Source organism: Patiria miniata, unplaced genomic scaffold (genome assembly GCF_015706575.1).
Source record: "Patiria miniata isolate m_02_andy unplaced genomic scaffold, ASM1570657v1 HiC_scaffold_20, whole genome shotgun sequence".
Classification (NCBI taxonomy): Eukaryota; Metazoa; Echinodermata; class Asteroidea; order Valvatida; family Asterinidae; genus Patiria; species Patiria miniata.
In genome coordinates, this window is record NW_024037059.1 from 2,238,769 (window position 1) to 2,248,882 (window position 10,114).

General features: G+C 44.3%; 1 protein-coding gene across 1 annotated transcript; it reads left to right on the top strand.

The window, feature by feature from the left end:
- Positions 1 to 5,561: 5,561 nt before the first annotated feature.
- On the top strand, positions 5,562 to 7,708 carry LOC119727116 (neuropeptides capa receptor-like). Its single transcript, XM_038198979.1, has one exon. It carries the CDS (start codon positions 5,921 to 5,923, stop codon positions 7,151 to 7,153), a length of 1,233 nt encoding a protein of 410 aa, XP_038054907.1. The 5' UTR covers positions 5,562 to 5,920; the 3' UTR covers positions 7,154 to 7,708.
- The last annotated feature ends 2,406 nt before the right edge of the window (positions 7,709 to 10,114 follow it).

Consider the following 10,114-nt stretch of genomic DNA (forward strand, 5'->3'; position numbering starts at 1 on the left):
AGGTGCTACATAATGGGTCTCATATTTCTCATGTACTTCATTCATCTAATAATAGACATAACTTCCAGTGCCTTGAGTACCTATACTCCGTTTCGATAATGCCTGAATAGGTTTCTGCAACGTAAACCATACAGATACAGAAGGAGATTTTCCCATAATCGAAAACTATTGTCATTGATATTTTGGTACTGTGGAAATAAACTGAACTGAAGTGAACTGAAGTGAACTGAACTGAACTGTGGATTTACTGGATTGGCCATATTCGGGACTTCATTTTGTCCTGGCTACATGTTTTTTTGTAAAATGAAAACGAAAACCTCTTTCCCGGGAATTCATCATGGCTTATTCACTATAGTAACGGAAGCACTGTTGATTGGCCGTGGGCTACCAAAAACCCAAGAAAACGGAAACGCACTGCTCGGAGGAAATTAAAAACACAGGTGGAACGCAAACCAAAAAAACAGGAGTTTTTTTTGCTGGGCCAAAAAAGGGAGTAAGATTACAGATCGAAACTCCATCCCAGCTTGGCAATATTTATTCCAACCGCAACGCGACGCTCTTGAGAAAACTCATCTTCGGTTGTATTACCAGTTACATGACACGCATATGTTTTCCTGGCGTGGAAAGAGAGACAGCACATTGAAATGTTAGAATGCTGATCATTCAAAGATGTGCGGCTTGGATATCAATGGTTGCCATGTGATGGAGCCAGACATGGTGGCACGCTGGCATCGTCAATGCCAATTATTACCATGACTTCGATGGACGAAAGAGACTACCCTGAGATGTGTTTATGCACATTTACGGCAAATAGATTTATGTCCATACAAGATGAGTGTGTTGAGTGTTAATGGGGCTTGGGTTGTGTGATAACTTAACGCTAGTCATTCCGTCTGCAGACTAAATAAGTTACAGTGCCATGTAACATTGATAGCGGCCACTTCGGTTGGCTTGGCTAGTTTCAAACACGTCTCGTCTTCCCCTACGCTTGGACGCTTGGCCGCGTCTTGTAATTTCCCGCCAAACAGTGAAAACATTCCCGCCAAGTATAGTATAGACGCGGAATCAGCAAATTGGCTGCAATCGCCCACAGCCCACGGCGTGGATTCATTGACCCTTTTTAAACCTGGCTCCCATGTCGTAGCAGATGCCTCAGATTCTGCACGCTGATTGGACTTGTTATAAAAGCATCATCGGGTTTCCACCTTTAACCCAGATTGCTAAAAGAAGCTCCCTGTTTTTCCACGTCCCTCGCTGTTGTCCGTCCGCCCATCCCCATCACCAGGCATCAGTTTCCACACAGTTTCAAGCGCGGGCAAGTATTCAAAGCACCCGCTGCTCTTACCCTTGTTTTGTTAGCGTATGCATCCCGAGCATTCCTCATTACTGCTGCCTGAGGGCTCCAATTTGTGGCCTTCTGTCCCACTCTTCCCCTCTCTCAGGATCCTCCTCTTCTCATTTGCAATCGTGCGCAAATCATGGACAAACACTTTGCTTCCGTCTGACGGAAACCAGTCTCCATCATCTCCCAATCAACCCCGCGTTCGTTTGGGGTATTACCTCTCCCGCTCAATCGACAGACCTAATTAACCTTAGAAGAAATTAAAAAAAAAAAATCCCTCAAAATTGCAATTTTGCGGAGAGTGGTTTCGGAGTTTCGCTACCTCTCACCGAATTTCATTTGTACAAATTGAAGACATTCAAACCAGTCGGTCGGCCGCGGGGAATATCCCGTCAAACATCGTTAAATCTCGTTTACTCCTGTTCATCATCCTAAATTGCCTTTCCTGCGGGCGCTGCTCGGCCAATATTTTCGGCGCGGTAGAAAGTTTAATACAATTACCCTCATGTTTTTCGCGTTGAACGGACTCGTCAATTTCGCTAAGGTGCCCTAGATTGGTTATATATATAGTCATTCAGTGCTTTAATAAAGGACTGAGATTGAATACTCCTGTAATGTTTTTGCCGAATCAAGAAATATGCTCTCTGTAATTTCACATGTATTAGCAATCTAACTTCAGACGTCGTGCACTATCAATCCATTGGTGGCAGGTCATAGGATATAGTTTAGATTAGGCATACACATATAAAGCAAGGCTAGCAAATAACCAGGATAAAGTGAACTCAGATACCACTGATTACTATTTATGAATACTAACCTTTATGATTCGCCTGTTCAGGTGACACTGAGCATTAATCTTGAAGTTTAATTTTGTGGAAATACCTGCTCCACCTTACAGTTCTTTGATCCTATCTTATGGTTTGTTAAATTACTTATTTTTTTGCAAAATATAAGGAGCCACGTATGTTTGCTTTGCTCATAGAAATTCACAAAGAGCATAAAATTAGAAAGGCCGTAAAACACCAATTACAATTGGTGATCCGAAGACGGAAAGTCTAAGGTAAATGGGACTCCTTGCACTTTAAGAATTTTGGCCGAAAAGAAATTCGTTTCACGGCTCTTTAAAACAAAGCAGTCGTGCAATCGATGTCACGCAGTTCACTTCATTCTCACTGGGGATACAACCAGAAAGTACATGTATCACGCGTATAACAATTAACAACGCGCGCGCGGGCCTGTACACCTTATAGAGTGGCTTACAAGTGCCTATCTTGACCGTTCCAATTTCCATTGCATCTGGGAGTTCTCTAATTGGCAATTCGCACACCTGCCGGAATTGCGTCTTCGCTGAGGGTAGTGGGACGGCCTTGCCCCACTTAAACTGCACTGGTGTAGCTTCACTGACAGGGGTGTAGACCACGAGGGTGTCTTTGAGGTCCATGAAGGGTGCTCCAAGAATCTACTCCCATTCTGCCATTGAACTTCTTAAAGGACACTCAACCGTCGTCTTGCTTCCTCCCTCTCTCACTGTCTCTTTCTGCCTCATTTCGGCTGAGTGTTTCGCTCGAGCCTCCTCGCTGGAATCAGACACGAAGCTGAACGAGGTCCTGCGCTCAACAGTTCTTACAATTATCGTCATTTAACACCGGTGGGAAATTACACCCAGCAGAAAATGAAATTCTACCAACCGATCTGCCGATGAGCCACCTTGGGAGTGAGACGATGCCACCGAAGAGATTGCAGTGGCTACTATATTCATCTTCATCGACTTGTCGTATGGGGTCACCATTGACGTAGGTTACATTTAGCGCGCGAAGCTGTTGACTGGTGTAATGACACCAAAAATCCCATCCCCTGGATTTTTTGTTAATTTGATCATTCACGGCACAGACACCAGATAATCATTTAAAAGCGTGAAAAGTGACGAGTAGATTGCTTTCGTACTGCACTGCGCAGAGTAAGACCGAAGTGTTGTACCTTTGAAGAACTTTGAGAGTTGTTTCAGTGATGACTTGGTTTACAATCTAATGTTCTGTTTTAGTGTGTGGTTGGTTCAACAGTGTCTGTTATTTTGAAATGCGCTTAAATTCTACCTTGGTTGAGTTTTTAATGAATGCTGGGACCAACCGATTTTCGGAGTGGGGTCTGCATTCATACTGACTGTAATGCCCATAGACACATGATAACTTTTAAGGTTTCATAAAAGGTATGCATGCTCTTAATTAAATTGTACGTGGCCGGCCGACATGTGTCGGCGATAGACTGAAAAATCCATACAAAATGTTCGCCAACGGCAACAATGTTAATTTTTGTCAGTCCGGGAAAAGACGTTTGTGAAACCACTATTGGAATTCCTTGTTTTTCAGTACATGCTCTAATCGCTCAGCACCGATATCGGAAAGTAGCAGCAGTTGGCCGGGTGCAAAAACAACCGAACAGGAGTTACTGTTACAGGACAAACTAATCTTGCGTTCTCCAGCAGCCGAAATGAACGTGGATAAAAATAATAAATAACACATGACGCGCTCGCGCGATGGTTGCAAGCTAAAATGTCACTCCTTGCTCGAAGGCAAAAATCACGTTAGTAGCCCAAGTTGTCGAGTTTGAAATTAATGCTCCCAGACATTTGACCTTTGAACGGGCGTTCCTTCCTCACTAATTGAGTGCGTTTTGCACCTGCCGATTCCAGACGCTGACTGCACAGAAATGTTCGGTTTATCGTTCACATTGAGTAACCAAAAGTAACAAAAAAATAAAAGATTCACGATGAAAATGATTGCCTCCTTTCATGACAATCGAATAAACAGTAACTTCCATACGGTAATTCAGTGCTGTTTTCTGAAGTAAACACTTCATTTTAATCTTTAAAGGTTACTTCTTCTTCGTACCCTGATCCGTAATATCTCTCTTTTAAAGTGTTTGGAAAGCAACTCAGCGATAACTGATTGAATCATGTCACCGAAAACAACGGAGCTGAACTCTCAATGTTCTTTACGCACAAAGTATGCGCCCTGCCAAAATCGATTAAGAGCGTTAAGTTCAAGGTCATGTGATGGGTAAGCGTTGAAATGAACCCATCGCGAGCTCAAGACCCCGTATTAGCAGAGACGTTCAGTCAAGGCAAAATAACACCAATCAATTATCGTACAAGCGTACATGCATTGTGAACAGAATTGCACGACACGTCAATTCTAGTCCTTTTGTCTGTTTTTTGCTCACTCATTTGGCTCGTCTATAATGGAAGCTTTTTTATTTCTTAAGTTGGTATTGAAGCAATACGCATGGATGCATGCTAAGCAAGCAACAATTTCGCTTAAGTCAGCCACAGAGGAAAGGAGATGAGCACTCGTGTAAAAAAACAACGCGTCCTTCACAAAAAAATCAATATAATATCACCCTTAGATGGGCTGACATGTATCGACTGGAGAAAGAATTACACGTTGGAAAATCAAAGGTTGTCAGGGTAATGAAGTCAGACATAAAATATTGCTTGAGAGCTGTGTTTTTTTTCGTTTAAAAATTGGGCTTGAAAAGATGTCGTTTGAGAATGTCGATCGATGAAAGTGTCATGTCATGTCGGCAAGTTCGGTACGCGGGCGTGAAGATAATTATTCAAAAGGTCAATATACGGTATACGAACAGAAGGAGATAGGGTCGGTAACGCAGAAGATAATTGAAAGAAAGGGTATTACTTGCGATTCTACGGATGCCACTGACTGTAAAATACTCTCCAACATTCGTCTTAATTTATTCTTAGTGGAGAAAAAAGTTGAGACCAACACTATATTAAATCAAGATTGGAATAATACGTTAGACTTTAATTTCAAATTTTTCTCCCTGGATATTTCTGTTTAAACTGGGCCCGCAGAACTTTTTTTCGGAAGAGAAGTGTTTTCTAAACGATAAATTTCAAACAGTGTGACCACACCATTACGATTCACATCGCTAATAAAGCTTATCTTACAAGTTACCGAAAACGCCGAAAATATTGTAAAAATGAGGGGGATGTATTTACTGTCACGTGAATGAAATTTGTGAAACACAGTCACCCGAAAATACCGTGATTCCCGGACTCCCATTGGGCGGCGTCACCTTCATATTCATGAGCGTCTGACGTCAGTGCATTTTCCCGCCAATGATGGCGCAAGCCGTGGCTGGGCCGCGGCGATAAACGCTGAGCGATTCGGCGCGATGCGATCATTCCACTCAAAAGAGCGGAGGGCGCTTGTTTGGACTTTCGTCAGCGACGTCAGACGAACCGTGTCAGCATCAGCCAGGGTGAGCTGTCTTGTGTTCGGATTGCACTTGGTGATATGCAGCGGCACCAAGCAACAGACGTACATGGAGTTGATCGAGTACAATTTTGAGGCGTGCTGTAGATGACTGCAAATTCAGGACTGCGCTTTGATGTGACTTTACGATACTGCGGGGTTACCAAAGCATCGCTTCTCGGGTACTTCACTGCAGTAGCAGAACGTGCTGGTTAAAAACGGAAGCTCCATAGTGAACGACCTGCAGATTAATCAATATAAAGTGGGTATCTGAACATCATAGCTGCCACACCGTTGCGCGGTTAGAATGCTCGTATCGGCCTCGCAGACTATGGAGACAACGACTTTCTTCCACAGGAGCCTCGCCAATGCAACTAAGGAACTCCTGGCCAGTGTCACGGATGCCCCGTCGGACCTGGAGTCCTTGGACCAACCCGGGTGTGACTTCGTCTTAAATTTATCCTCTGGTGCGGACTTGGAGTTCTTCTTATATAGTCAGATTGATATCTTCTTCCTGACGGTGTTTCTACCTATCGTAATGGTGGTAGGGGTCCTAGACAATGCAGCTTTCATATACGTGGTTCTCCGAATTCCCCGTATGCATACCGTGACTAACTGCTACCTAGTGGGCCTATCCGTCGCCGACATTATATTCCTAGTGTTCGCCATCGGCAGCAGACTCTGGTGCTACGTCAGGTCTCCCATCGTCGGGGACGACAACCCGCTGGGACTGGCCGGCTGCCGGCTCAACCAGTTCATGGTCAACACCTCCTACTTCGCCTCACTGTTCTTCATCACCCTGGTGTCCTGGGAGCGGTTTAACGGCGTGTGTCGCCCCCACAAGCGAAGGGATAGCAAGCTCATGGTCCTGGCCAGCGTGGTCCTCTCCACGACTGTCTCTGGCATCTTGGCCGCGTCGCTTCTAGTCAGCTACGGCGTGGAGTCGTACGATTGTATCACTTGGCCCTCGTCTCCCAAGTACACCGACTGGCCCGACAGGCGAATGTTTTGCGGTGTGGCCTTCCCCTGGGCGGACAAGTTCACCTACGCGACGCAGACTGTCCCGTTCTTTGTCTCCCTGATCGCCAACACCTTTCTTTACTATAGAATCATCCATGGCTTAGACCAGTCGATCCGTCGGACACAGCAGTCCAACCATCGCAAAAGCAGAGACTCGTCCACGCGCAACCAGGTCGCCCGGATGCTTGTCATCAACGGGGTAGCTCTCTTTGCCCTCCTGGCCCCCTTCGAGATCATGTCCCTCTTCAGCCTGATCGCAATGTTCCGTGAGGGCGAGTTCATCCTGGACTTAGACGTCCGTCAGGTCGTGGTTTACATCGCACGGGTCCTCTCCTATCTCAACTCCATCGTCAACCCCATCATATACACGGTGTTCAGTAGTCGGTACAGGGAGGCCTTCCAGATCGCCTTCCTGCCGGCCAAGTGCCGGCCCCGGCCTAAGAGCTCGGAGAACTCTCAACCTGGGAGCACTGGACGCAGCGGCACCATGACCACACGAGCCCAAGAGTCTCGCATATGAGCAGGGCTCCAAGACTGGTACAGTTGATTTGCAGTTCGAACGCCGCTCTATTCAACTGACAATCTGCCCGATGCATAATGGCAATGTTAGGCCAGGCTCTTTGCACTCGTAAGTTGTACCTTAGAAAACATCCTTGCATGACTTTCCACATCTTGTCTTTATCATGTTATTCAGTATATTCACTATGACAAAATAGATTAGTACGACTGAAGACTGTAGCTAAATTTAGCTCAAACTTTAACGTATGTTAAAATTGTTATTCTTAATACGTTCCAAATCTTATCAAGAACGAATATCTTTGTCTGACTTTCTCCAAGATAGCTTGCCCCGCAAGCTAGCATTTGACACTTTTTTGTTCAAAACATTTTCTTTTGTGGATATGGATCGATAGAATTTAAGTATTGTAACCTCGAAAAAAAAATCGCACGTGGAAAAATGCTTGGCACTGTTTTACACACATTAAACACAACGTCACTGTATTTTTATAACTGAATAATTATGGGACCAAGAAAACTAATGTTTATTCTTCGTCCGTTGGGTACAAAAATGTCCTTCACACGGTTCTGTAAAATCTTCCTGAAAATTTCAAAGTTTCGATCACGAGTGGGAAAAAAATCGAATTTAATGCTCCACCACTGCTAAGCAACTGAAAGCATATTACTATCACAAAGTAAGATAGAATGCTCCTGTTAATACTGACAGGTTTATACTGATAATCATCTCCAGTTCGTTTTACGTGGTATTGGATACATAGTCGGTAGGCATGCCCGTCCAAAATGATGGTAAATATTTGGCTATCGTGCTACGTGCAAAGAGCACAACATGTAACATCTTCATCTGATATATTGAGGTTAAAGATAGTCCGGCATCGCAACTGCATGTGCAGATAGGAGATATTGCGTCCAATCAGTAGGCCTATACCTCCACGCACACAGAAAGATTTATATCAGAATTTATATGCTGGATAAAAATTTATTAATTGACGTGACGGTCGCACATTTTTTTTAAACTCTGAAACTCGTTCGACTTAGGTTAACCTATTTCATTCAGTCACTGTGGCATTTAGTGGAATTGCTCAGTAGCAGTTCCTTGAGCCCGTACGCTGACTTTCTATTTGGACGGCAAAGCCCCCTCAAGTTGTTTGTTTGTTGTTAGGTATTACAGGTCATTGACCTCAACACAAGGCATGGTTACGCCAATGGGGGATTTTTCGAAATTTCCAAGTTAAGGAAGAGTCACAGTTTAGGTGCAACATTGTCAAGAGTTCCGCCTGAAACCGTGCGATAGGCCTATCTAGCTATCCAGAGATAAAAAAAAATAGCATTTTATTCAGCATCTCTTCTCTGTATCCCAGCGCCGAAGCCAATCTGCTTACACTCTCGCCTTCTAATGGGATCTGACTTCGTGTCCATATCCCGTTCAACGCACTCACATCTTGCACCGACAAACAAGGCCTAATCTGATCAACAAGGCCTTAACGGCGTCTTATCTCACATGATTAAGTAAAGCAATCAACCTATACGACTAATATGGAATAATGAATTAGATTTGCGATCTTCCAAAGCAGGAATTTTCTTACAAGAGAAAAGACGGCATAAAGCTCTAGGGGCCCAGTTTTTCGAAGAGGCATTTGTTCGTTTCTCTTGGGAAAAAAAGAAACCTCCCAATGGGATACTCCCTTTAATATGACGCGTAATTGGGTGACTAAACGCCAATTAGTCTGGTGCCCTGTGGGCAAGACAGTATCGCGTAGCTGAAACGTCTCATGGATTGGCATCGTCGTTTAGTTTGGCTTAGGCCTAAGCCGTGGAGGTGGTACGTGTTTAAGCCTTTATAGTGTGGGGTGCAATGACGACAATGAACAAGACACATTTGCCGCAGTCAGATCAGGATGGTCCAAAATGGACTTCGGATAGAGATGTTCAAATCCGATCGGAAATGGTTGGCAATGCCGTGTAATTGGAAGGGTTATTTTGCGTCATTTCATACAACTTCGCATACATTAACTTACTATATATTCATGTTATCGAACGTCCTCTCTTAAGTTTTAGTACTGCTTTTCGACCTGGCACTGCAGTGTCGACACGAAATTGGCCCACTTTCGGCCTGCAGTTGGCCCATTGTCGACGTTGAGTTTAGCCAACGTCAAGGTGGGAGTTGGCCTTTTGCCAACCGGTGTCGATCTATACAGTACAGTCGGCCCGATCGAGTTCGAACTAAAAGTGTCCGTTTTCACCCTGAACGTTCTCTATCCTGTCAGGGTTATGACTAGAATCAAAACATTAAGTTTACTCTATTCAGATTGATCGAAACCTCCAGTTCCAAAAACACAAATTATCCAGTCCCAATGTTCAAGAACACGTTAGTTTTGACAGAGGTTTAGAAGATATTCGAGCTGAAAAAGTACCAATATCAAAAAGTTGATTGCTTTACCACTGATGTAAGCTATCGTTATCACTCCATTCCCATGTTTACTTTATTTGACATCAAGCTGTCGTACAAGTATAAACTCCTGCGACAAACGTGTCGCCATTTATCGTAGTCCATGTTTACGGAACGGTAGCGCCAATTCGGGCGTATACATTACCGCAACGTGAAGACGGGTGTAAATTGACGCCTTGGCTCCCGTCGTTTGTGAATTTTACCATCTCGAGTCAAGAATTAGTCAAGATTGATCAGTACCGCCTGGTGAAATACACTGAAAGCAGTCCCATACTGGTTTTTAAAATTAATCACGAGCGATCAGACATCTAGGTGAATTGTAGAATGATTGCCCTTTTTCTCCCTCGTGCACAGGGTAATATCTCGCGAAATGGGGCGTCGTTTGTTAAGGCTGTCGCTATGCCAACCCCGACTGGGACGATTGCTTTGGCGGGATGCCGTTTAACGACCATTATCATGTCCGTTAATTGGAAAACAACGCCGCTCTCGGCTCCTGTCCCTAAATGATCGGCCCGAAAT